At 40.5% G+C, this 23,219-nt stretch overlaps 2 protein-coding genes and 1 long non-coding RNA gene across 3 annotated transcripts in view; 2 read left to right on the forward strand and 1 right to left on the reverse strand.

Moving 5' to 3' along the window:
• LOC110181693 (uncharacterized) overlaps positions 1-23,219 on the forward strand; it is a 178,825-nt gene that overhangs the window by 90,378 nt on the left and 65,228 nt on the right. The window contains exon 5 of the long non-coding RNA XR_015272492.1: positions 8,184-8,320. This is a non-coding gene — a long non-coding RNA (uncharacterized LOC110181693). The remainder of the gene's footprint in view (positions 1-8,183; positions 8,321-23,219) is intronic.
• Positions 1,881-3,708, forward strand: LOC110181902 (gamma-butyrobetaine dioxygenase). The gene is made up of 2 exons (XM_020949833.2): positions 1,881-2,803; positions 2,872-3,708. Exons 1-2 carry the CDS (start codon positions 1,902-1,904, stop codon positions 3,191-3,193), a joined length of 1,224 nt encoding a protein of 407 aa, XP_020805492.2. The 5' UTR covers positions 1,881-1,901; the 3' UTR covers positions 3,194-3,708.
• Positions 8,926-23,219, reverse strand: part of NetB (Netrin-B) — a 61,677-nt gene continuing 47,383 nt past the window's right edge. The window contains exons 3-8 of the mRNA XM_020949532.2: positions 15,244-15,432; positions 14,624-14,773; positions 14,436-14,555; positions 14,306-14,371; positions 14,007-14,238; positions 8,926-13,898 (exon numbers count right to left, since the gene is read on the reverse strand). Of these exons, the coding sequence (XP_020805191.2) occupies positions 13,757-13,898; positions 14,007-14,238; positions 14,306-14,371; positions 14,436-14,555; positions 14,624-14,773; positions 15,244-15,432 (899 nt within the window). The 3' untranslated portion in view covers positions 8,926-13,756. The remainder of the gene's footprint in view (positions 13,899-14,006; positions 14,239-14,305; positions 14,372-14,435; positions 14,556-14,623; positions 14,774-15,243; positions 15,433-23,219) is intronic.

A 23,219-nucleotide genomic window follows, 5' to 3' on the forward strand; every position in this document is an offset into this window, starting at 1 on the left:
CTTAAAGATGAAGATAAAAACCTAGTGGATCAGCAGCAGCACTTAATTACATGAAACGAAAACTGTTAACATTCCGGATAAGAACAAGGACTCGTCCTGAGTGGTGCTTCGGTCTGGTGACATGATAATCATCGAATCGAAACGCTCAGCATATCTCGAAGATCCTGAAAGGACATAACATCCGCATCCATCGAGGGTCGTCAGTGTTAATTGGCCCAATTGAGGGAGGGGGTGGTGGTAGACTGTGGAGAGGGGTTTTTACCAGGAGGAGGCGATGACCTACAAAGGCGGAACAGCAACAAAACGGCAGATGATGACCAAAACGGGAGGCGCTCCATCGCTCCATCGCATAACTCGTATAATCTGATGCGATTTTGAGATTTGCCAGGCCTGGGCCGGGGACCTCGCTTTTTAAAAAATGCAACAGCCGCAGGCAGGAGCCACTACAGGCGGGGACCATAAAAGGAGCTAAAGTACAAATCGTTGTCACATGTGAGCCGCATTTTTATGGCCGCCGGCTTGGGAATTTCTGCAACATTTCCAAAAGCCGGAGGCAGTGGGAAGGAGATTGAGGCAGGAGATGGGTAAATGGAGGCAGGAGGCAGTAGGATGGGGCAGGAGGCAGACCCAGGCAGCCGCGCATGAAGAATTTATTGTCCGCTCTGTAAATGGTCAAGGCAGCCAGCAGACATTTGGGCATCCGCTGGCCCTGTCCCGAAACGGACTGCTGCTGCTGCTCCTCCTCCTGCTTCTGGTCAGTAAACTACACTGGAAGGATAATGATTTAATATAGAGTATATAATAAAGAAAAATTAAAGCAGATTGTAAAGTCCTTGCCAGAATTATGCTGCAAAAAGTCTACCTTAAATCGCTAGGCCTTGGTGAGGCTTTCTAAGGATTTAAAGCACCTTAAACCCTTTTAAGTAGAATTATTAAAGAACCAACTAATTTCTCTTGGTGCACTTGGTCCTCCCACTCCATTTTCTGGGCCAGTTGCAACTGCCACACAGCCGCTGCTCTCCATTCAATTGTGCAACAGGTCAGCCTTGGACCGCGAAAGGCGCTGCAAATTTTTATTGCTTTCACAAGAATCGAGGGGAGGCCCTTTTAAAGGCTTTAGGCCTGGTCCGGCAGCAGGCGGACAAAGATGATTCAATTGATTGATTGATTGATTGATTGATTGATTGACCGCTTGCCTGAACGTATGAGGAGGAAAGCAGCAAACCAACTTATCAGCCAGTGACGTCAAGCAAATCACCAAATCGTCGCTGGGTGGCCTTTGTCCCACAGTCTTTCTCTATGGTTGAAGATGTTAATTCAAGCTGATTGACTTGCAACTTGCAACTTAGTGTAATTAGTTTATAAAAAGGTCAATTGTAGATGTATTCATTAGGTAATGAAGGCCAAAGTTGAACTGTTTGTTGTAAGTTTAAACATACCTTATGTTAGGGTATACAAAAACCCCCTCTAATGGCTTTGGCATTCTAATCTCTTATTGTTTTCTGCCCTCTCAGCATGTTGTCTTCCCAGCAAAGTTGTGACTTAGCAGAGATCACACATAGTAGTACAGCTTCTTGATAACAAAACCATCTGGTGATATGCAGAGACAGAGGCGGTCTTATTTCTAAAGGGGAAGACAGAATGTTAAAGAGTCTCTTCTTATCAATGAAATTATTATACCCCCTAGGGGGTACGCCTCTGTACTCGTCTGCACGGTGAGCTGGCAGACAAAGTCCACAGACCCGTTCCAACTGCTGATCTAAGGGAAATCGTTTCGTTTTCGTTTTCGTTTTTGGTTTTGGTTTTCGCTTTTTTGGTTTTTGTTTCAGTTTCGGTTATCATTTCGCTTTCTCCGGCTGGCTCATTCCGCTGCGAACACTCGAGTTTGCTGTATCGTCATCATGTGGACGCAAAGATTGGGCCGTGCCCTTGTCACACGCTCCTCCTGCCGTTGTATTAGTGCCAGGATAGTGGACAATTCCAGCATTGAGGTGCAGCCGGAGAAGGACTCACGACCTTTGACCTTTCCGGGAGTGTGGTTAAGAGACAATTGCTTGTGTTCAGACTGTTTCCATGACACCTCCCGTTCACGCAAGTTGGATTGGGATAAGTTTGATACCAAAGTTCGACCGGTGAGTCTGCGCACCGAGGATCAAAAGCAGCAGAAGGAACTTGTGGTTCAATGGAGTGACTCACATGAGAGCAGGTTCTCCCTCCAGTGGCTGCAAGAGCGCAGCTTTGAGGAGAAACGTCAGAAGAGTTACCTGGAGGATTTCTATCGTCCAACCACCAAACACTGGGCTGGAGCAGAGTTCCCTTCGATCGCTCGACACTTTAGCTACGAGGAGGTAATGCAAAAGGACTCGATGCTCTTGGAGTGGCTCCAAACCCTGGCCGTCCATGGTGTGGCTTTGCTCCGTGGTGCTCCCCTGGACGAGGGTGTGGTGCGTCGCCTAGCAGAACGTGTGGGTTTCATTCGACGCACCACCTACGGTGAGGAGTTTGTGGTTCAGGCCAAACCTGGTGCCCAGAATTTTGCTTACCTCTCACTGCCGCTGCCCCTGCACACGGATTTGCCCTACTATGAGTACAAGCCCAGCGTTAATATTTTGCATTGTGTTGTCCAGACGGAGTCAGCCGGTGGGAGTAACCTGCTAGTGGATGCCTTTCACATAGCAGACATCCTGCGTCGTGATTATCCCGAGGATTTTGAGCGACTTAGTAGGGTCCTGGTAGACTGGAATGACATTGGCAGCGAAGATGGACGAGAGTTTCATAACATTTGGCGAGCGCCGGTGATATGGTGAGTTCAGATGGAACTTTTCCTCACTCTTCTCTACTCTACTCTGAATTTTCGTGGATCTTCTGCAGCTTGGATGCCCACGGTCGTTACACCCGGGTGAATCACAGTGTGCCCCAGCGGGATAGTCACTTCAATGTGCCCCTATCTGAGGTCCTTCCCTGGTACGAGTCCTATGCCCGATTTGTCCACTTGGCCCGCAAGGATGCTCATGCCTTTAAGACCCAACCCGGGGATGTGCTGACCTTCAACAATATAAGGCTGCTCCATGGTCGTACAGGGTATGATGACTCCGAACGCAACTCGAGGTACATTGTGGGAGCCTATCTTGACTGGGACATCATCTACTCGCGCCTCAGGGTCCTTAAGAAGGGCAGGGATGCGAGGCAGTAAAAGTCGCGACATCCTCTGCCATATTTTCCAAGCCATTTGACGAGAGCTGCTCATTTGAATAGTGGCCTGAATCGGCAGGATTTCCGGATTTGAACCGTCACATATGCTTCTTCTGCTCCTTTTGCTCCTTTTGCCCCTTCTAAGCCAGCTCCTGGCGGCAGTTAAGGCAGCTCGAGCGCAAAAATGAAAAGTTGTAAAAAATCATGATGATCCTGGCGAACGTCACCAAGTTTTTGGGGGACTGTCGCGGCTTATTTGCATCGCGGCATTGCCTGACAAATCGCTTGTGAAAATGATTGACAGCGGGTGGGGGTGTAAAGGGAGGATGCTATATACTATATATAAATTTATATATATATTTCGTGTACAAATTGGCCCAGGCATAAAAGTCCTGGCTGGTGCCACTCAAGTCCCTGCCAAAGCCGAAATAAAAATGTTCTTTCGAGTTTGCCTTCAGGCAGTACAGGCTAAGGAAATTTGGGGTTTATTTTTATATAGAAATCTTAAAACTATAGAATTTAGAAATGATTATTTCTGTTATCCAATTCAATTCAATTCTTTATAGTTTTTAAATTATATTTACTTGACTTTTTCCTAGGATTTTTTAAACACTTTAGATGCCTGATTACCTCTGTAGTTTGTATTTTACATTTAATAAAAGATTAAACTAATTTTTTAAGAACTTCTCTTTTATATTATTACATATTCACACTTTATATAGCTTCGATCTATAAAGTTATGAGTTTTCAGTGTAACTGCCGTTCAGTTTTCAAGTTTGGAGTGCATTAACCTCACCGTTAATCGCTTAACACTCACGCTTCCGGCTCCTCGAGGTGACAGCTCCTGGCTGTGCTCCTGGTCCGTGTCCGGGTTCGGGGTCCTCGAAGCACCCTTTTGCAATAAAAGTAACCAGGAACCAAAGTAGCAAGGACTCATAAACGTACCTCCAAACTCTGCCCTCGGCTGGAAAACTTTCTATGCCAATTTCCTTTTGAATATTTTATAGGGCCCCCATTATGCCTACTTATGTCTTGTTATAGTAATAAAATAAAATTTAAAAAGTCTACGAGAAGTGGGAGTGAAAAATTGTTAAGAAAAATATGAAAAGTCTGTGGTAACACAAAAAAAAAAAAGAGGAGAAGGAGAAGGAAACCCCAGTAACTCCCAGCAACTCTTTGCATCGACACGGTACCGTCTTTGGTTCTCAGACCCTTTTTCTTTTACCATTTCCATTGCCATTTCCCATTTCCCTTTTTCCTCTGGATTCAGGACCTTCCTCTTACAAAACGAATCCCAGCACTGGCAACAATAACAGGAACAGCGAGTGGAGTGTAGGAGGAGGAGGTTGCTCCCAGGAGTGAGAAGCTGGCGGAGATTTGTGGTTTTTATGCCGGCTAAGACGGCTACCAAGGACGCTTCCACAAAGAGCGAGCTTTTGGGGTTTTTCATAGGAATGAAATATGAATAATATATAGAAGAATATTTGTAGAATATATATAGAATATATATTAGAATATATACCAAAACATCAGCCCAAAAGTATGTCTGAAATATCAAACAACTTCTCTGCAGATGGGCAAATGTGGCATACTTTGAGGTGAGGTTTCTTCTCTGATGAATAAGCTTGTATTTCATATATTTCATTAAATTCTCTCTCACCTTAACTTTAAACTAACAACTATAATAATAGTAATAATATGAAGTAATCACTCACTGTTAACACTCCAAGTAACAGCCTTACTGAGAGCGTAGCGCATCCTTATCCTTGGGTATCCTTGTAGCTCAGTGAAAGCATTTCCTTGGCAAGATGCTTTAGCCTATGCCAGTGAGTGTGTTGTGTGTGTGTGTTGGGTGTGTATATTCCCTTAACACGCATCATGACGCCCAGACGAAAAGCGAACAACTTCTTTTTCCCATTCCTCCCCGCCCCCTAACCCAAAAGGCGAGAGAAAATGAAAAGTCTATAAAAAGTTTACTTTTTTAATACTTTCCACATTTATATGTAATAAAAAATCTTGTAAAATGCGCCTTTTTTGCACTTCACAATGCGCCCCATGTGGGGATGCCATTGGTGGGATTCCCAGCGTCGCAGTTTCACTTCCTGGATGCCACACAGCCGGCACTATGCCAGGATCTCGACGCGGGGTTGTAGGGTTCAGTGCAAAATTCTGTTATACTCGACTGGCGTCTCCTCTCCTGGATTTCCCCTGGCCTTCTCCATGGTCTTTCCTTGCAACTGTGGAACCGCAGGAGCGGACTCTGACTGATGGAGGGATTCCCCCAGAAAGGAATGACAGATTATGAATTGAAATGGAAAGAATTCCAAGACGGTCCTGTTCACTGGCCACATTTTGTGTGGCATTCAGTGTTGCAACAACAAGTGGCAGCACTTGAAATCCAAGCGTCGTAATTCCGAAGCAGACGAACCCACCAGGAGAAGAATGCTTCTTAGCCCGGGCTAAGCATCATCTCTGGCTACGACGCTCTGCTCCAGGGAAAAGCCTTTGACCGGGCGGGCTTTCTCTTCTCTGCGTAACAAAAAACAACATTATTGAGGGAAAAAAGGTTTAATGCGGCCTAAGCCCTCACTCCCAGATGCTGTGGAGGATGGATTCGGGGTAGAGTCCTTCCCCCAGAAGGGAAGACAGCAACGACGTCGTCAATCGGCATTTGGCATTTGGCATTTGGCATTTCTGGCCATGGCAACGCCACCGCCGCCAACTGACGATGAGGTTTTGTGCAGCAGGCCACAAAATCCCCGGCTGCCTGGCTGCCTTCCTAGTCTGCGCTGATTGGCCAACTAATCCCCGCATATCCTTGCCACTACCCCGCCATCCGTTTAATAAAGTCCTGGAAAAAAAAACAGAGAAATAAAGATGAAGTGAAAGTGAAAGCGACAGCGGAAGCTTTGCCAAGGAAGCATTTTTCAATTTTTCACTTTAATCAAATTAAAATTCATTCGTTGCGCCTATGAAGCGTGCAGCAGCTTTCAAAAGGGGGGTGAATTTTGGGGTGGCTTTTCCGGGGGGGATGCGCTCCCGGTTCCTGTCTGCCGCTGACAGACTCTCCGTCCCGCATTATGTCCTTGGATTGCCAGGGCAACCAGACCAGAGCAGCCTATGAGGCATTACCACCACAGGACTCGCTCTCGTACTCGCCGCGTTCTCGTTCTCGTCCTTGTCCGGCACATCACCCACCACCCACCAAGTTTTTGGCGCTTATTTTCCCTGCTTTTTTTTTTTTTGTTTTGGTTGTGTATGTTTTATAGGAGTGATACCTTTCAGCGGGGGGAGAGTATCGATTTCGCATATTTGGATTATTATTTTTTACGTTTCGAGCATTCCATATTACCTATTTTTTAAGCCATGAGCATGAAGAATTAAATAGTCTCTGGGGTGGCCTAATGGAAGAATCCTTTTTTGAAGTCATTAAGGGAAGGATTTTGATTCGATATTTGGGGTCTTTTGTGAAGGAAAATAGATAAACTTGGGGTGTAAATGAAGTTAGAAATTATAGGAATTATTCAAATAGAATATCCTTTCCTAGGATAGTTCTCTTAGGAATATATTCTAAAAAAAAAATAAATAGGTATTTGATTTGTGATCAGAAATATATATAGTACCTTGTAAAAAAAACCTCTTAACATAATTTTCTATTTCTTATTTCTCTATTAATTTATATCCTGGCAAGAACCAGAGTACATCCTCTAACAGCTTTCTCTATTAATTTATATCCTGGCAAGAACCAGAGCACATCCTCTAACAGCTTCCTTTAGGGTATCCCCTAGTCGAGCATTCCCTCACCGATTTCAATGCCCAGCACTTACTACGCGGCGCATTTTATTTCTTTGTCAAGTTTGCCAGACCAAAAACTTGGTCCTTCGCTTTGCATTGCGGTCGAGCGTCGCCCTCTGGCCGCACATCCTTACTGAAGGCTGAAGGCTCACCACCTCACCGCCTCTCTGGGAAAGTCCTTGCTGCCTGAAACTGGAAACGCTGCAGGCAATTTTTTTTTTTTTTTGTTGCTGTTGTACATTTTGGGCACAACTTCAGAGATGCAACAGCAGTAGAAGCAGCAGCCACCCTGGGGCCTTGAAATTTGATAAATATGCGTATTAGTTTCAGTCCAGCATCCCGAGTCCTGCTCCTGCTTCTGGCTAGAGAGAGAGAGAGAGCAAAGCTCAAATAAAACTAAGAAAAAGGGCTCCAGGCGCAAATTCTACTTAAATTGCGCTTTAAATTAATTTTCCCCGTCCAAGGACGATTCCAGGCAGAGATTGTGAGCCCAAACTGGGTCCTTGCGATGGCAAATTGGGTGGCAGGACAGGCCACAGAACCTCGGTTCAGTCTCTGCCATTTCCCAGCACAATAAACTGCTTATGCAAAATCAATAAGAAGTGCTGATGATGCTCCAGGCGAAGAAGGAGGGGAATGTCCTCGAACAGGAGTTCCCGACGAGACGCCTTTATCACCTATCCTAATGGTGATGAGTTCAAGGATTTCCCCAAATAAAAAGAAAGAATAGTTCGTGTAGAGGTGTTTAATGTTATCTTATTTAAAATTTATGTAATATTTAAATGTATGTAATTAAAGGAGAAAAAAAAGCTCTTTCAGGGTTGAAAATTAAGCATAACTAGGCCGAAACTTATTTCATTTTAATTCAAAAAGCTGTTCTAAGCTAGTTTTTTGTAGGTTAATAAATCTGCATACTTAGTTTACAAATTTAAAAAAAATTAAAATTTTAATCAATTTTTGATAATTTTAACTTATAAAACTTTATAAAAATTTGAAAATTTGGGTAATATTTTTTTCCTTCGAAATATGTCTAGTTTGATTCTGCTGTTGATGCTGATCAAGAATATATATGGTTTATGGGGTCGAAAATGTTTCCTTTGAGCGATACGAGCAAATTTCTGACCAAAATATAAAAATAAATTGTATTATATATTGTAATATTTTTATTTATATATTATTTGCATTTTTATTTTCAGTTGATATTTTAAAACATAGTGATAATTACAATCAACTCATTGCTAGAATATAGTATATGAGCTTATAAAAATACTCAAAGGACTTAGGACTAAGGACTTAGGACTTGGTGTGCTCTGAAGGTTGATCTTCTGTAAAGGTATAGTAAAATTTTATAATATATCAAACTTACCTGGTAATCATTCCATAACCCACCCATATTTGAATACAAAAACTGTGCTTTTGATCTCGTTATTAGTTTTATTATTATTATTATTAGCAATTTGTCCACTTAATTCGATTAAACTTTCATGCTCTTGTTGCTTTGCTTTCGGTTTTTTACTTTCTCAAGTACACATAAATGTTATATATATATATCGATTTTCTTGTATATATATATATATAACTGGGTTGTCCCGCTTGTCTGCTTTTATTTCTTTGATATAGTTTCATCTTTTGCCACAAAAATTGCATATCATATGTGTGTTGTTATGATTAATCATAGTTAAATATTTATATATATATATATATACCGATTTATATATATATATATATATTTTATAAGTACCAACTACAATACTTTAATATCAGACAATGTGAATTTTCCCATTCTGCATTCGTCGTGGGTGTGTGTATGGATGTGCTTTTCGTGGGTTTCAACATAATAATATTTAGCAATAATCAAAAAAGTGAATAATTCCGATCCAGCCCTCGAGTATTTTTTGAGTATTTACAAAAAATCTAAGATAAAAAAAAACAATGCTGTTTTATGTTTTACTTTTTGATTATATTTATGTGTATTATATGTTTATATATTCCCTTTTTCTTTATTTTTTGTATTCTATATCTTAATCGTATGAATAATTCTTCCGTCTGGACACACACGCACATATGATATTCGTATTAGTCTGACACAAAAACAAAAAAAAAAACAAACTATTTTATTATAATTTATAATCAATCGTGTATATGTATGTGTGTGTGTGTGGCTGAAGGATATGTGATTAGTGCAGGGACGAGAAGGATACAATTTTGGATTCGCTCTGCGCCCCGTAACATATAAATACATGTCGCTATAAATAAATATATATATATATATATATATTCTCCGCTTTCGAGTGTGTGTGTGTGTTATTAATTTTAATTTAAGATTAGGTGTCCTTGGGGGTGGAGAGGGGGGTTTTTGTAAATAAATAAACATCTTGACATATCAACTAATGACTAATTTGGTTATGTTTTGCGTCTCTCTCTCACTTTCGTTAAGTAATGCTTAAGTACTTTTTGTTCGTTCTTTCGTTATGTTTTCTTTCTTTTTTTTTCTCTTTAGCGGAAACGGAAGTCAATTTGTCAGCTTTTGGGGCTAGTTTCCTGTTTCTGTTTCTTGTTGCTATTGTTATTGTTTTGTTAGTTTTTTTTATCCCAAATGCTAGTTAACAGTTACAAGCAGGAGCCACAAGGATCCTTGGTTGTATTTTTTTTTTGATTTCATGTCTCTGCCGTTGCTTATCCACTCAACCGATGCTTCGGCGTCAATTTATATGCTAATGGAGTCTGCATCCTATTTAAAATACATATGCGACAACACGCCCACTTTTCAGCCATGCCACGCCCCCATCCCTGGGCTAAATGAATGGCAAAAATTGCAAAAAACTGAGCAGAAAAAAAATACAGCAAAAAATGCAACGGGGGGAGAATCCCAATTTATTTAAATATATATAAATGTTTTATATATCTGTGCATATGCATTACATACATATATATATATATTAATATATATATATATAAATTAATAGGGGTTTTCATGGCCACACGCCCACACATATGCCACACAACTCCCCCTCCATTTTGGCCAGAGAATTCCGTTGACAAAATTCTGTTAACGCAAAATCTCATTTAAATATGCATGAAGGCAGCCGGCCGCAGTCGCCGAGGCCACAATTGAATTTCTCATTTCATTTCTTTGTCTTTTTTTCAGAGTTTTTTGTTTTTAACAGCCAGGGTTGAATATTATTATTTGCAGCATTTATTTAACGATTGTATTTTTGGCACGCTTCAGGTAAAGGGTTGCACTCCCCAGACCCTAATAAGCTTTCAGAGAGAGGGTTTATGATACTGATCCTGTGATCCTTTACTGCCTGGCTTTAATTGCTATTCAAATGGGTTTTATTTACTTCTCTTTTCAACTGAGTTATTTTAATAATTTAAAAAGAATTTAGTTAGGAAAGTAATGTGAAAAAATATGAATTTTACAAGAAGTTCTAGTTTTAGTTTAGTTTTTAATTTTGAGTTGGTATTTAAACCATGAATCTACGGATTTATTTTAAAAAGAATATCAAGTGTCTGATTTGGACTTATTTACTATATCATTATCATTCTCATATGCAATTCCAAAATTTTTCTGAAATCTCATTCAATACTTAATAGATCATAATTTTTTCTGCTGACTTTTGAAATGTTGACAAATCCCTTTCAACTGCACATATACCCTTCGCTCTCTGCTGGTAACATTTATATAAATAAAAAATATGCATAAATGTATCCAGTTAACAGTTGACAATTCTGCATTTATCTGACTGCAGGACGTGCATGTGTTTGCGGTGGGCACACGTGTGCTCATGACTCATACGCCACGTTGGCCGGACCTGGATTTCAATCCTGAATCCCCGATCCCAATCCCTACAGAGGCTAATTATGCATCCCTGGAGGCAGGAGTGGGTGTAGCAGAGTGAATGCAAACACGGCTCTCGGCTTAAATGCCGCAGCATGTTAACTGTCCAACTCTCCACTCGCCGACACTCGACGCTCCCTGCACATGTTGGCCCCATTTTTGATTTATCATACATCATGGTCACGGTCAGACCTGAATAGCTTGGGAGTGGGATTCGAAATGGGAATGGGAATGGGATTCGGAATGGGTTTCGGAATGGGAATGGTCACAGCGACATCGGACATCAGAATCAGACAGTGTGACAGACAGACAAAAGGCTATAGAGAGCTGCTGCTGCTGCTGCTGCTGTAGGTGTCGTGGCAAAGTCGGCTAAAGATCTCGGATACTCGACAGTTTCAATGGCTGGCAGGCAGAACATAAACATGAAAATAAATTCATTAAAACATTTATCAAGTTCGACACTTGGCTGTCATATATCATGTTACATTTTGAGACCGAAACATGTTTAATCCGAACAGCAACATTGAACAAAAAAACACAAAAAAAAAGAGTATGTAAATGCACTGAGCGAATAACAGTGTGGCAAGTGCCAAGTGGAGAGTGGTGAAATGAAGAGTAGAGAGTGGAGAGTGGAGAGTGTCCAAGTGAAGAGTAGAGAGTGACGAAAGGCACGAGAAGAGTGAAGAATGGCGAGGGGCAAGTAGGGAGTGTTCTCCACTCAGTAGAATGAGTAGAGTGAAGAGTAGAGACTTGAGAATAGAGAGTGGAGACTAGAGACTGGAGAGTAGAGAGTTGAGAATAGAGGGTGTAGAATAGAGACTGGAGAGTAGAGACTGGAGAATAGAGACTGGATAATAGAGAGTGGGGAATAGAGAGTGTAGAGTAGATAGTGGTGAACAGAGAGTGGGTAATAGAAAGTGGAGAGTAGAGAATGGAGAGTAAAGAATGGAGAGTAGAGGATGTTAAACTGAAAAGTAGAATGTGACGAGTGGCATATCTATGACTCGACCCTCGAAGTTCGCTTTCACAAGGAAAATTTTAAAGCTATGACACTAAAGTTTATATAAACCACTTTCAATTGGATTTTCTCTACACTTTGTTTATAAGAAATTACGAAAATATATTTCCGAATTCCCTCGATTTCTCGCTGTGTAATTCCTGCCTTTGTGGAGCTCAATCTTCTGTTTGTTTCTGCTGTTTAATTTGAGTAACGTGTTTCATGATGTCTGTTGCTTTTTTTTTGTGTTGCTGTTAACCGTGATGCATATCGATCGGTACAGTGGACACAAGCTAAGGGGAAAAATGATAGATTAAGCTTAAGACTAAAAGCCAAAGAAAATAAGGTAAAATTTGTGAGATTAATGGAGTAAAACTGAAAATTAAATCAATAAAAAAAAGTGATTGAAGGGAGATGTGACATTATTTTAAAATGTCCTAATAATATATATATTTTTGGTACAATATATAATATATATTTATTATATTCTCTTTAATTTTATTTATTAGCTGACTCCACTGTACACAGAGGCTCCCCCGGAATGGGCCTCAAGTGTGCGTGGCCTACACTGGGCTCTAAAAACGAGTTACAAATAACAAATAACACCTCACTTTGCGCTCTTGACGCCTTCGCGGTCCAAAAGAGGAGACAGAGACAGTGACAGAGATAGAGACAGAGACAAAGACAGAGACAGGTTGAGTTTGCAATTTGCATGCATAATTCAAATCGAAAATTAAATCCAGATAAATGCATTTTAAATGCGTGTTCGTCGGCGTGTCATGTGTGTATGTGTGGATTTTCCCCCCTCTTTTTCATTTATTGATGCATTCATCAAACAAATTGTTATGCAAAAGCGCGTGAAAAATCAACTGGCAAACAGTCAATAAACATGTGCATAATTATGGCTAAAACTGTTTGCATTAGCTCTTGAGAAACGTAGCCGAAAATATCGAAACTATAAACTATGGGCAACAATGTGTGGTAGCTTATTTTCTTACTTCCTTTTTTTTAGGAAGAAAAAATGGAGTGGCATTAGTAGGGGTCAGTTTTTAACTTGAATCGATTTTTAAAAAATATTAAATTTGCATGGAAATTGTTATCTACATTTTTAAGTTAATTTTGACTTAATTTTTTGTTACATTTTGATGAATTAAATATTTAAATGAAAGTTTGTTTTGCACAACTCTTTTGATTAAGCTTCTATTGTTGTTTTGTTTACTATAAAAATATTGGGCAATTAGCTGGACATTTTCATGAATTTTTTTATACTAAGAAAAACCAATAATAATATTGTTAAGAGGGAGGGGGACTTCCAACCCCTTTTTAAGCACGCCACTGGTTGCATGTCCGAGAGTTTCGAGAGGCTGGCATCTGGTCAAGGCTTGTGTTGTTGGTTTATGACTGCACTTATGGTGTTGCCTGTTCCTCTGTGTGTGTCTGGACCACCCCCCTGGAAAATATACCCCCCTTCGGGTGATGATTTTCACTCCTCTTTCCCCAATTGATAACTGTTTTTTATGGTCATAACTGCAATGGACACGCTTGTAACTGTAATTAGCATTTGGCGATTTATAAAAGTGTTTCCACTTCTTTTTTTTAGGGCTCTATCAGCTGCTGGTGAGTGTGTAGTGTGTGTAGAGTGTGCAGAGCGTTTTATGGACTAGAAACGCCACTGCAGGTGGTAGCTTATCTAGGCAGGAATTATATAGGATTATATAGTGTGTGTGTGTGGCTCAAACGATTCTTCGCAGGGGGGAGGAGAAAATATGGAGTTCAAGGTTGTTTGGTGATGATACGGATTAATTAATTTATAGCATGATGCCGAAGAAGGTCAGAAACTTGAGTAAACTGTACAATTTATACAAAAACCGATACCTAGCCAAGTGTGTGAAATTGAAATCCGCTCTGACATATTCCGTTTCCGGCTCGATTCAACTGCATTTGCGTGCCCTTCGCTGGAAGCGCTTCATGCGCAATGACCACTCGTCCTTCCATTCCAGGACCACGGAACTGGGTCCAATGGCCAAATAGCCAGGCGCCGCTTCCGAATCACGTCCAAGGATGAGATATGATCTGCAAAGGAAACGGAATTTATAGGAAAGTTTAGGGTTTAGTTGGGTTCTTCTTCTATATTTTTAGGTTCTATACTATTTATATATTGTTCAAAAGATATATACTCACTTATTCAGTTTGATTTTGGGACACTGGCATTCGATGCTCTTGCGTGGCACTAGGAGCATCATATTTCCTCGTCCCAACAGGGAGCTAGTTGTGCCCGACATGGGATTCCTCTTGAAAATGGTCTGAATATTGATCTCATATTTGTAGATTTCATTCTGTCGCTCAATGGAGAACTTTTCGGTGCTAATGTCCTGGGAGGCACGATCATGACCAATCACCTTGGCCAGAATAGCTGCATTAGGGTTAAAAGGATACAAGTTAGAGCCACCTCTTGTCTTTCCCAGGAGGATACTACTTACCATAATCTTCCATGCAGAATTTGTTGAGATTCAGCTTCTTGGGACTGGCCTTGCACTTGCCGCAATCTATAGAGGAAGAGGGATAAATATAGCTAGAAATTCCCCAAGATTTCTCTCCGTGTACACTTACACTTTTTCATTTCCTCGGCCTGCGAACCGCCGCCATCCTTGTAGTCACCGGTGCCACCTCCTCCACCGCCACCGCCGCCGGCGCTTTCAGCCTGAATCATATTCGCATTGGTGGGCACCTCTGTGAAGGATAGATTTCCAAGGATTAGCTTGGTCAGGATTAGGATTAAAAGAAGCTGGCGAACTTACTGATGCATGGCGCCACATGGGAACGCGTCTGCTGATATCCTCGGGCACAGCGATTGCAGGTCAGTCCGGTTACACCCTCCTTGCAAGGACACTGGCCACTCAGGTGGTTGCACGTCTTGCCCGTGGAGCCCACCGGGTGGCAGTCGCAGCCTAAGGAGCAAAAAAAAGGAGACAGTAAGTGTCAGTGTTGTCCTCATTAGGTCCATCTATCTAACCGCCCCAGCTGTCTGGCTGACAGACGGCTTACGAGACCGCTGATTGATGACAGCCTGTTATCAATAAACCAGAGGCAAGGAAAGGACTCTTCGGCAAGATAACCGAGGCTAGAGATACCCTAGAAAAGGTGTAAGTTATAAATAAACCAATTCAAACTAAAGCTAATCGATTTAAAAGCCTATTTAGGAAGTCTCCCATGTAATAATATGCCTAAAATAATCCTCTTTAAAAGTATCCTTAAAATTTAAAGCTACAAAAGAAGACCCAAAACAAACTTGATAGAAAAAGCAAAACTCTTTTGCTGTCATAAGAGTACAACCACGACTTTGTGTCGCCCGCCCCTTATTCAATCAGCGCAGGAGACTCAAGACAGGACTTGGAAAAACAGGACACGAAGGACTTACGCTTGCAGACTTTGCGATGATTCGGCGGCTTGGTGGCATCTCGGTAGTATCCCTCGCGGCAATAGTGGCAATACCGACCGGTGGTGTCATGCTGGCAATTGTAGCACACTCCTCCAGACACCCGACCGGATAGCTTGTACAGTTCCAGATTAAAACGGCAGCGACGGGCATGGCCATTGCACTGACACACTGTGAAAAAAAAGAGGAAAGAGTTTCCATGATTACGAGGGGTAATAGTAAAAGTATAGTAAATAATAAATAGAATTATATATCCTTCTAATCTTTGCCTTAGCAACATCCCTAGACATATAGTGTCAACAAATTGGGCAGCCATTTTGCCAAAATTACCGTCATGGCCGTAACGAGCTTAACCCGCTCCCATTTGGCCATTTTTGCCATTATCAAGGATAACGGCCTGGTCAGTGGAGCCGAAGAAACCTAATCATTTAATGGCAGTCCTGGCCAGCCTTTGGCCATCATTTTTCTCCACTGCCTTGTGCCAATAGTGGGTCCTAGTGGGTGTTGGGTCCTTGTGGGTGTGATCCACCCTCCACCCCATTTCATAAATAATTAATAATGATAGGAAACTGTTGTGTTGCTCTATTTTTCGGACAGGTGCAGGGAGGGAAAATGGTGTTCAGCTTCCCCTTGGCTATGATTGATTATTGTTGCTACTCCTGCTGCTTCCTTGATTGATGAAAAATGTTGCAAGGATGCCGGAACGTGGGGCCAACCTTTCATTTTTATTTATTTATTTATGGTCTTATTTGACGCTGTTGTTTATCGATTTTGCAGACGGTAGCAACCCACGCAGTTCGCCCGCCCGCTTCCACCTAATGTCCATTTAATTAGTTGGACAATATCATAAAATAATTTTAGCAACTAATTGGCAGCACTTGACTGCAATTTATGGTGTTCCAGGGACTCCTGTCCTGCGTTGGTTGGCTCCTCTCTTTTTCTCTGAACTTGCGCCTTTTGACCAGCTTTCTCCCGTTCTACCAATTTCCCCCTCCTTCCTCCCTGCCGGCAAAGGCATTAAGCGTGATTTATACACAAACACATACGCACACACACGTGGCCCTTTGGGAGAGTGCAACAGTCGAGGTCACAGCAAGAAGACTCTTAAGATTTAGGTATGCATAAAGTATATAACTTCGGTTTCAGAAAGGACTTATAATAAATAATACAACTTTATTTAATTGGAAAGCAAAATTAATACAATATTAATTGATCTTATCCTAAATTATTTCTTAAATATTAATGCATCCTATTAAATAGTTTTGTTAAAAGAAGATGAGTTTTATACTCTTAATTTTAGTCAGAAGCTTGAAATACAGTGAAGGAGTCATTTCCGACCACATAAATCATATATATTCTTGATCAGCATCAATAGGGGAGACGAACTAGCTTTGTCTGGACAAAAAAAAATTTTCGAAATTTTTTCAAAATTTTACAAGGGGTTACATCGTTAAAATTGACAAAAATTTTGCAAAAAATTTCAATTTTTTAAAATTTGAAATTGAGTATGCAGATTTGTTAACATAATAAAAACTAACATAGGCACGCTTTCCGATTTAAAATTAAAGCTTTTTTGGTGCAGTTATGAGTTATTTAAATTTTGATTTTTTGATAAAATTGTCATTTAAAAATATGAATAAATATGGATTATTATTTTAAAGTTATTTATGATTCAGATTTTATCCTAAAATTCAATTGCAATTCGCAAGGGTATTGCAGCTTCCCAAAGTTAGTTTTCTTTATATTTTATTTAATATTATTGTAAAACGATTACAATGGACATCATGACTAATAGTGTTCTTAATAGTGTGCCCTCTGCTGTTGCTGCATAAATATATGTTCAGGGATTGTCCGCCAATGCCCACGCATGAGCGCCTGTCGAGGATTCGGGGTTCCGTGGATGGAATGAGATGGTACGTTGGATGGTATGAGATGGAATGGGACGGAACTCTGGGGCTGGTGATTGCCTTTTGTGACTGGTGCAACTATTGTGATTGCTGTTGCCTCATATTTTTCATATCTTATGTCTGCATCATCGACGAGCCCAAGGGGCGGGAAAGAAGCGGACAGGCCGGAGGCTGACAACAAAGGAGATGTCTCGACAGGAGGAGGAGCTGGATGGAGGAGGAGGAGGAGGATGAGCAGGAAGACAACGCGGATGGCCGTTCGCTTATTTGGCAAATAATAACAACAGCACCAACAATGGACCCCCAAAGGCAGACGGTTTGGAGATGAGGCGGCATCTGGAGATGGAGATGGAGATGGAGCTGCTGCCTGGAATACTTATCGAGGATGGACCTTATCCTGGCAGCATGTGCTACCGCCACCCATCCATATTGTCATCATCGCTCGTTCTCGTTGTGGTCGTTGCACAAATTAAAATGAATTTTATTTTTACTTGACACTCGACTTTTCCAGCAAGGAATCACTCGAGCATGGTGACTTTGGGGCTGGGCATAAGAAAATATAAATAGATCTGGCTGGGGTGAGGGAGTGTCACCAAGAAGAGTATTTCTAGGTCGTTAGTGGTTCAACCATTGATTCTCTCCCCCTCAATCCAAAGTGGACATATCATAGACTTATTGAATGCCTTTCATCTTTCCATCAATATGAGTTCCATAAGAAGCTGTTTTCCCACATCCCACTTAATGATAACAATAATGATCATAACAAGCGACCCTGGCCCTGCATAGCTTTGTATATCTATAGATATCTCTATATATATATTCCATTGTCATCAGATTGCCATTGACACGCATTGTAATTGAGTTGATATGGCGGAACGTTGGGTCCATAAATTCCACACAGACTGAGACAATTAGAAAATGCCAAGCAACCACGGAAAAACAGAACAGAACCAACAGATACAAAAAAAAACTGCCAAAGCTGCCGGCGATTAGCCAAAGTAGCACATAAATTTTCCCTGAAAATGAAAAAGAAAGATTGAATGAAATCTGTGTGTTTGGGGGAATTAAACCAAGCGGATCGGATGGGATCGGGATTGGGGATTGGGGATTGGGAATGGAAATGGGTATAGAGGCAGCTCCGATCAACCTAATTGGACAACAATAAAACGCATTTTTACGCGAATTTTCTTCACAGTTCATTTGACTCAGCCGGCCCCATTACACATACATAGCATGCGTAGCAGCGGTAACATTTTCCGGGGGAAATCTCTGAAACAAAAATTTTGCAAACAGATTTTGATATACGAGCAGACAGGGGGCCAAGGCCCAGACCCAGACCCAACCGGCGAAAAGAAAATTTGCAGGCGGTCGAGAAAAGAAAAGTTCATAATTTAGCTGCAATTTTAATTAAAAGCCAAACAACGTTCAGAGGAAGCTATCTGGGGAAATGCAGAAATGCAGAATGCGAAATGCGAAATGCAGATTGCAGAATGGAGAATTGCGAGAGAGAAACGAGAAACGGAAAATGGGAAATGTGAAATGTGAAAATGTAAAATGGAAAACAAAAAAACAACCGAAAAAAGTGGTAAGGCAGATGTGCGAAACAGCTCACAGCTCACAGCTCACAGAAAGGAAAACATGTGAAAATCATTTTGCACCAAGTGGAAGAGGCCCGGGCGCCGACAGATAAGCCGGGACAGGCCATGGATACCGGGACTGGTCCAGTGCCTGTATTTGCCACTGCCATAAGTCCGCCCGGATTCGCAAGTCGACGTCTCTGGGAAGTTATGTGCCCGTTTTTGTTGTAAAACGGCACCAAAATTATGGTCGAAAACCAAACAGGCCTCAATTGCCAAGGGGAAGTGAGTGCGCGCAGCCAGTCCCTGGCCAGACCCAGCCTTCAGCCTCCAGCCTCCAGCCTCCATCCTCATCTCCAGCCACACCATGTCATACCATCTATAAACTGGCTACAAAATGTCTAAATTTTTTGTTTTTGCCATACAATCGTATTCCATACGTATCGCCGAAAAGAGAAGAAAAGTGGGAGGGAACCCCAGACTGTAGGGAAGATGGAAAAGTCGGTGGGTAAAGACAGACAGACGGCGGGAAGTAACACGATATGATATGATCTTCAGAGTGCAAGCGGCGCCATAGAGTGTGCTGTGTGTGTCTCTGGTCGAAGAATGGAGAATTCTCCAGAGACTTCAGTGGAACAATGTTGCCGAAAGTAAGCGAATGTTCCCATAAATCATAGCAACAAGAGAGACTCTTGCGATAGTCGGAAATGGGTTAGTCAGATGGTCAGGTATAGATACCGGAATACCATGCATCAACTACATATAATGCATTATGAACCTTAAGTAACTATTAATAACTGTGGGATATTACTGGAAATATGTTTCTTATTATATTTATTAGTACGATTTTTGTAAACTCTTTAGGATAAAGAATTTTTTTAAGAAATATAAATAATAACATGAACTAATGCATATCAAGCTGTTTTAGGAGAGAGTCACCTGTGACTCATCAGTGCTCAATTCTTAAAATACTTTATAATATAGCCTCAATTAGATTTGGTAATGAGAGATATAATGATATAAGATGTGAAGATAGAAACATTGCTCTCAAGATCATATGAAAAATAGATTTTAACTTTAACATTAAGATATAAATATTTATAAAAACTATTTAACAACTTACGCATCAAATTTTAATACAGTTTCGATAAATTGCTATTTTCTGCTATTCATAAACCAATAACTTCATAAGGAGACATTTCCGACCCTATAAATTATATATATTCTTGATCAGCATTGAAAATGGAGTCGATCTAGCTTTGTTCCGAAGAAAAACAATTTTTTGAAATTTTTTCAAAATTTTATAAGGGGTTACATCATTAAAATGTTCAAAAATTGGCAAAATTTTGATTTTTTTAAATTTATAAACTAAGTATGCAGATTTGTCAAACTATTAAAAACTAGCTCAGAACAGCTTTCCGAATTGAAATTTAGTCATTTTTAGCTTAGTTATGATATTTCAAAAACTTTGATTTATCGACAAAATTGGCTGGCGAATGCAAACTATATGCAATAGTGATTTTAGATAAAATATTATTGTAAATATATATCCATAAAAACGGACGACTATATCATAAAGCTGAAAAAAAAACGATCGTTAAATGATGAGTAAATTGCAAAACTGTGGCTCATTTAATCTATCTCAATAAAAAATATAATAAATAATAACAATAAACAATTTAGAATAATAACTCTCGCTCTCCCACTCGCTCCCTCAGTCGCTCTCTCACTCACTCTTTACCTCTACCTTATTCAGTATGCCTGCCTCTGTGTATCTGGAGAGGCATCTCTTTCTCTCTAACTCTCACTGCCTTTCTCCAGTGATAGCTCTTACTCTCTCGCTCTCACATTCTCTGTTCTCCTCACTCGGGGACTATAAATAGAGGCGCTGCAGGCCTTGCGCCTCATTCCGTCCGAGGCCGCACTGGTGATAACATCTATTAGGAATGGTGTAGTGATAGTGATTACTCTTCGATCCCAAATATATATCCCCTGACTAATGGATGATCAAGAATAAGTTCACCTCGATGATTATCGAAGGAATTGAGCAATGCTAATAAATGGGTAACCACGTGTCCTCCACTGGGGTAAGTCTTTACCATGACAATAATATCATGCATCTATATAAAGCTATATAGGAGGGATCAGGCCTAGGCTTAGACTAAGCTGTGCTATGTTATCGTGGGTTGATTGATTGCTTACCTATCGAAACTTTATACAATTTTGTATTATTTATAAAGGAAAGGGGTTAAATCGTTAAAAATTGACAAAATGTTGATTTTTTTAAATGTTTAAACTAAGTAAGCTGATTTATAACCTTTTCAAAACTAGCACGAATTAAATTTCAAGCATTTTTGGCTTAGTTATGATATTTTTAAGCTATGATTATCCCGAATTATTATATAAATATATCAATAAATAACTATATAAAGAACAGATTGCAAGGTTATATAAAGACTTTGGATTCTTCTCACTATTCCCCCTTTAATTACTCTTAAATACTACCTCAATATCTCTGCTCAAATCAATGCTTTTCCCCAGGTTTCCTCACATTTTCCAACTGTTAAGCATTAAATTTCGATAAAATGGCTTGCAAAGCTAATGATTTACAGTCGCAAGGCGAGAGAGCGCGGGGGAAACTCTCTCATAATTCTCGACTCTTTTTCATTTTGTCAGCCGTAATTTGTGTGTCTGAGTCAACACACGCACACATTGAAATAAATTTGCCGTATCACCAAGTTTTCCCACCCGCTTTTCCAACCCCACCCACTCGTCTAAAAACCCACCGAAAATTTGCTTTGCCGGCACAAAATGTTGCTTGTTGGCTTTGTCCCCGCCGAGTCCTTTTTTTTTTTTTGGAGGAGCGAGGTCCTGGTTTTCTGTTTTCCTTTATTTTATTTTATTTTTTTTTTGTTCTTATTCCTTTTTCCAGCCAGAGCGCAAGCTTTGTGTAATTTTCTCGCCCGTTGACAAGAAAATTTTCGGCCCGTCTCGCCTTGGGTTTATTTTCGCTTTCATTTCCCTTGCTCCCTTTTTCTTTTTTTTTGGTTATTTTATTTTATTTTTATTATTATTTTTATGTACTCGCATTTTTATTTGGTTCGACGGCGATTTGTGTGTGGTTTGTGTGTTTTTTAGAATTTGGTGTGATTTGAATTTGCAATGAGCTGGCTTCTAGCTTTCCCTGATTTTCCTCAACTTTGCTGAGGCTGCAAATTATTTGATATGTACTGCCGCATAATTTTATTTATTTTTTTCAATTTTTCCATCGTCTTTTTCTGTCTCTATCGAAGCCCTAAGGGGCAAGTCTGTTATGATATCCAAAAGGGGGAAAACCCCCTCCGAATGCGACGTGTTGACAGTTTTCTGTTGCCACAAAAATTTGGCTTGCCAAAATATTTGCCGCTTGAATGGCAAACTAATTTTTATATTTAGACCCAAGAGAAATAGAGAGACACAGAGAGTGCATTTCCCTGAGAATGCAGTGCTCTGTTTTTCTTTATTTTTCTTTATTTCCCGACAACATATATGCTAATGATGGCTAACCATTTGTGGAAAGCAGGGAAAGTGATGTTCAAGAGTTTAAGATGTGGAAAATGGGTTACTGGGAAGGCTCTTTACTTTATTACATATATTTATTTTAAAAGCTGCTTTTGCATTATTTAAAATTATACAACATCAAATAAAACTGCAAATGTGAAAAGCAATTAACTCAAAAAGCTTGGTACCAGTGTCCCAGGAGGTGAAAACACACGAACCGATTTTCCCTCATTAATTTCCTTTCGAATGCCTGTTCGAAAAGACTTCAACGCCTTCTTTTCTCTCTCTCCTCTCTCCTCTCTCTGGGTGAAGAGATTCTCCCACCGAATTGCGAAAATTGGCTTTTGCCTGTGAAATTATTTATGGCCAAGTGGGCGGGGCAGAGGCATTAATGTTGCAACAACACCCCCGCAAAGACCTGGCACTGAATGTGGCTATGGAGTGACAACTACTGATGATGATGATGGCGATGATGATGACCCGGCCAATGATCATTGAGAGTGTGGCAAACGCCAACACGCGAATACGAATTTGGCAAACAAATTACACCAAAAAAGTGCATTGGGACACACAGCAAAATTGCAGGCCAAAATCGGAGCCAAATCGTGGCACCCTTTCCACCACCATTTCCTTACTCCGCCTTCAACTCTGGAAAATGCCTGGGCGTTTGATAATTGAATTGAAAACTTTTTTTTTTCGATGCGAAATTGGAGAAGGAAAACCCGCGCTAAGATGCCATAATTTGGTGGATTTGGTGCCCACTCTTGGGAAATGGGGGAAAAAATGGTGGAAAATTTAAGCGAAGCAAGGCAGGGAAAAACTACAATAATAATAATAAAAGGTATAAATCAGGCTTTAGACTCCTAACGAAGCCAGAAGTCCAGCTGCTTTACGATGAGGTGTTGCTGCTCTCTCTCTTAAAAATATATATATT

The sequence above is a fragment of the Drosophila serrata genome, unplaced genomic scaffold, assembly GCF_035046125.1.
Source record: "Drosophila serrata isolate PLE 108 unplaced genomic scaffold, ASM3504612v1 contig_276, whole genome shotgun sequence".
NCBI classification, from domain to species: Eukaryota; Metazoa; Arthropoda; class Insecta; order Diptera; family Drosophilidae; genus Drosophila; species Drosophila serrata.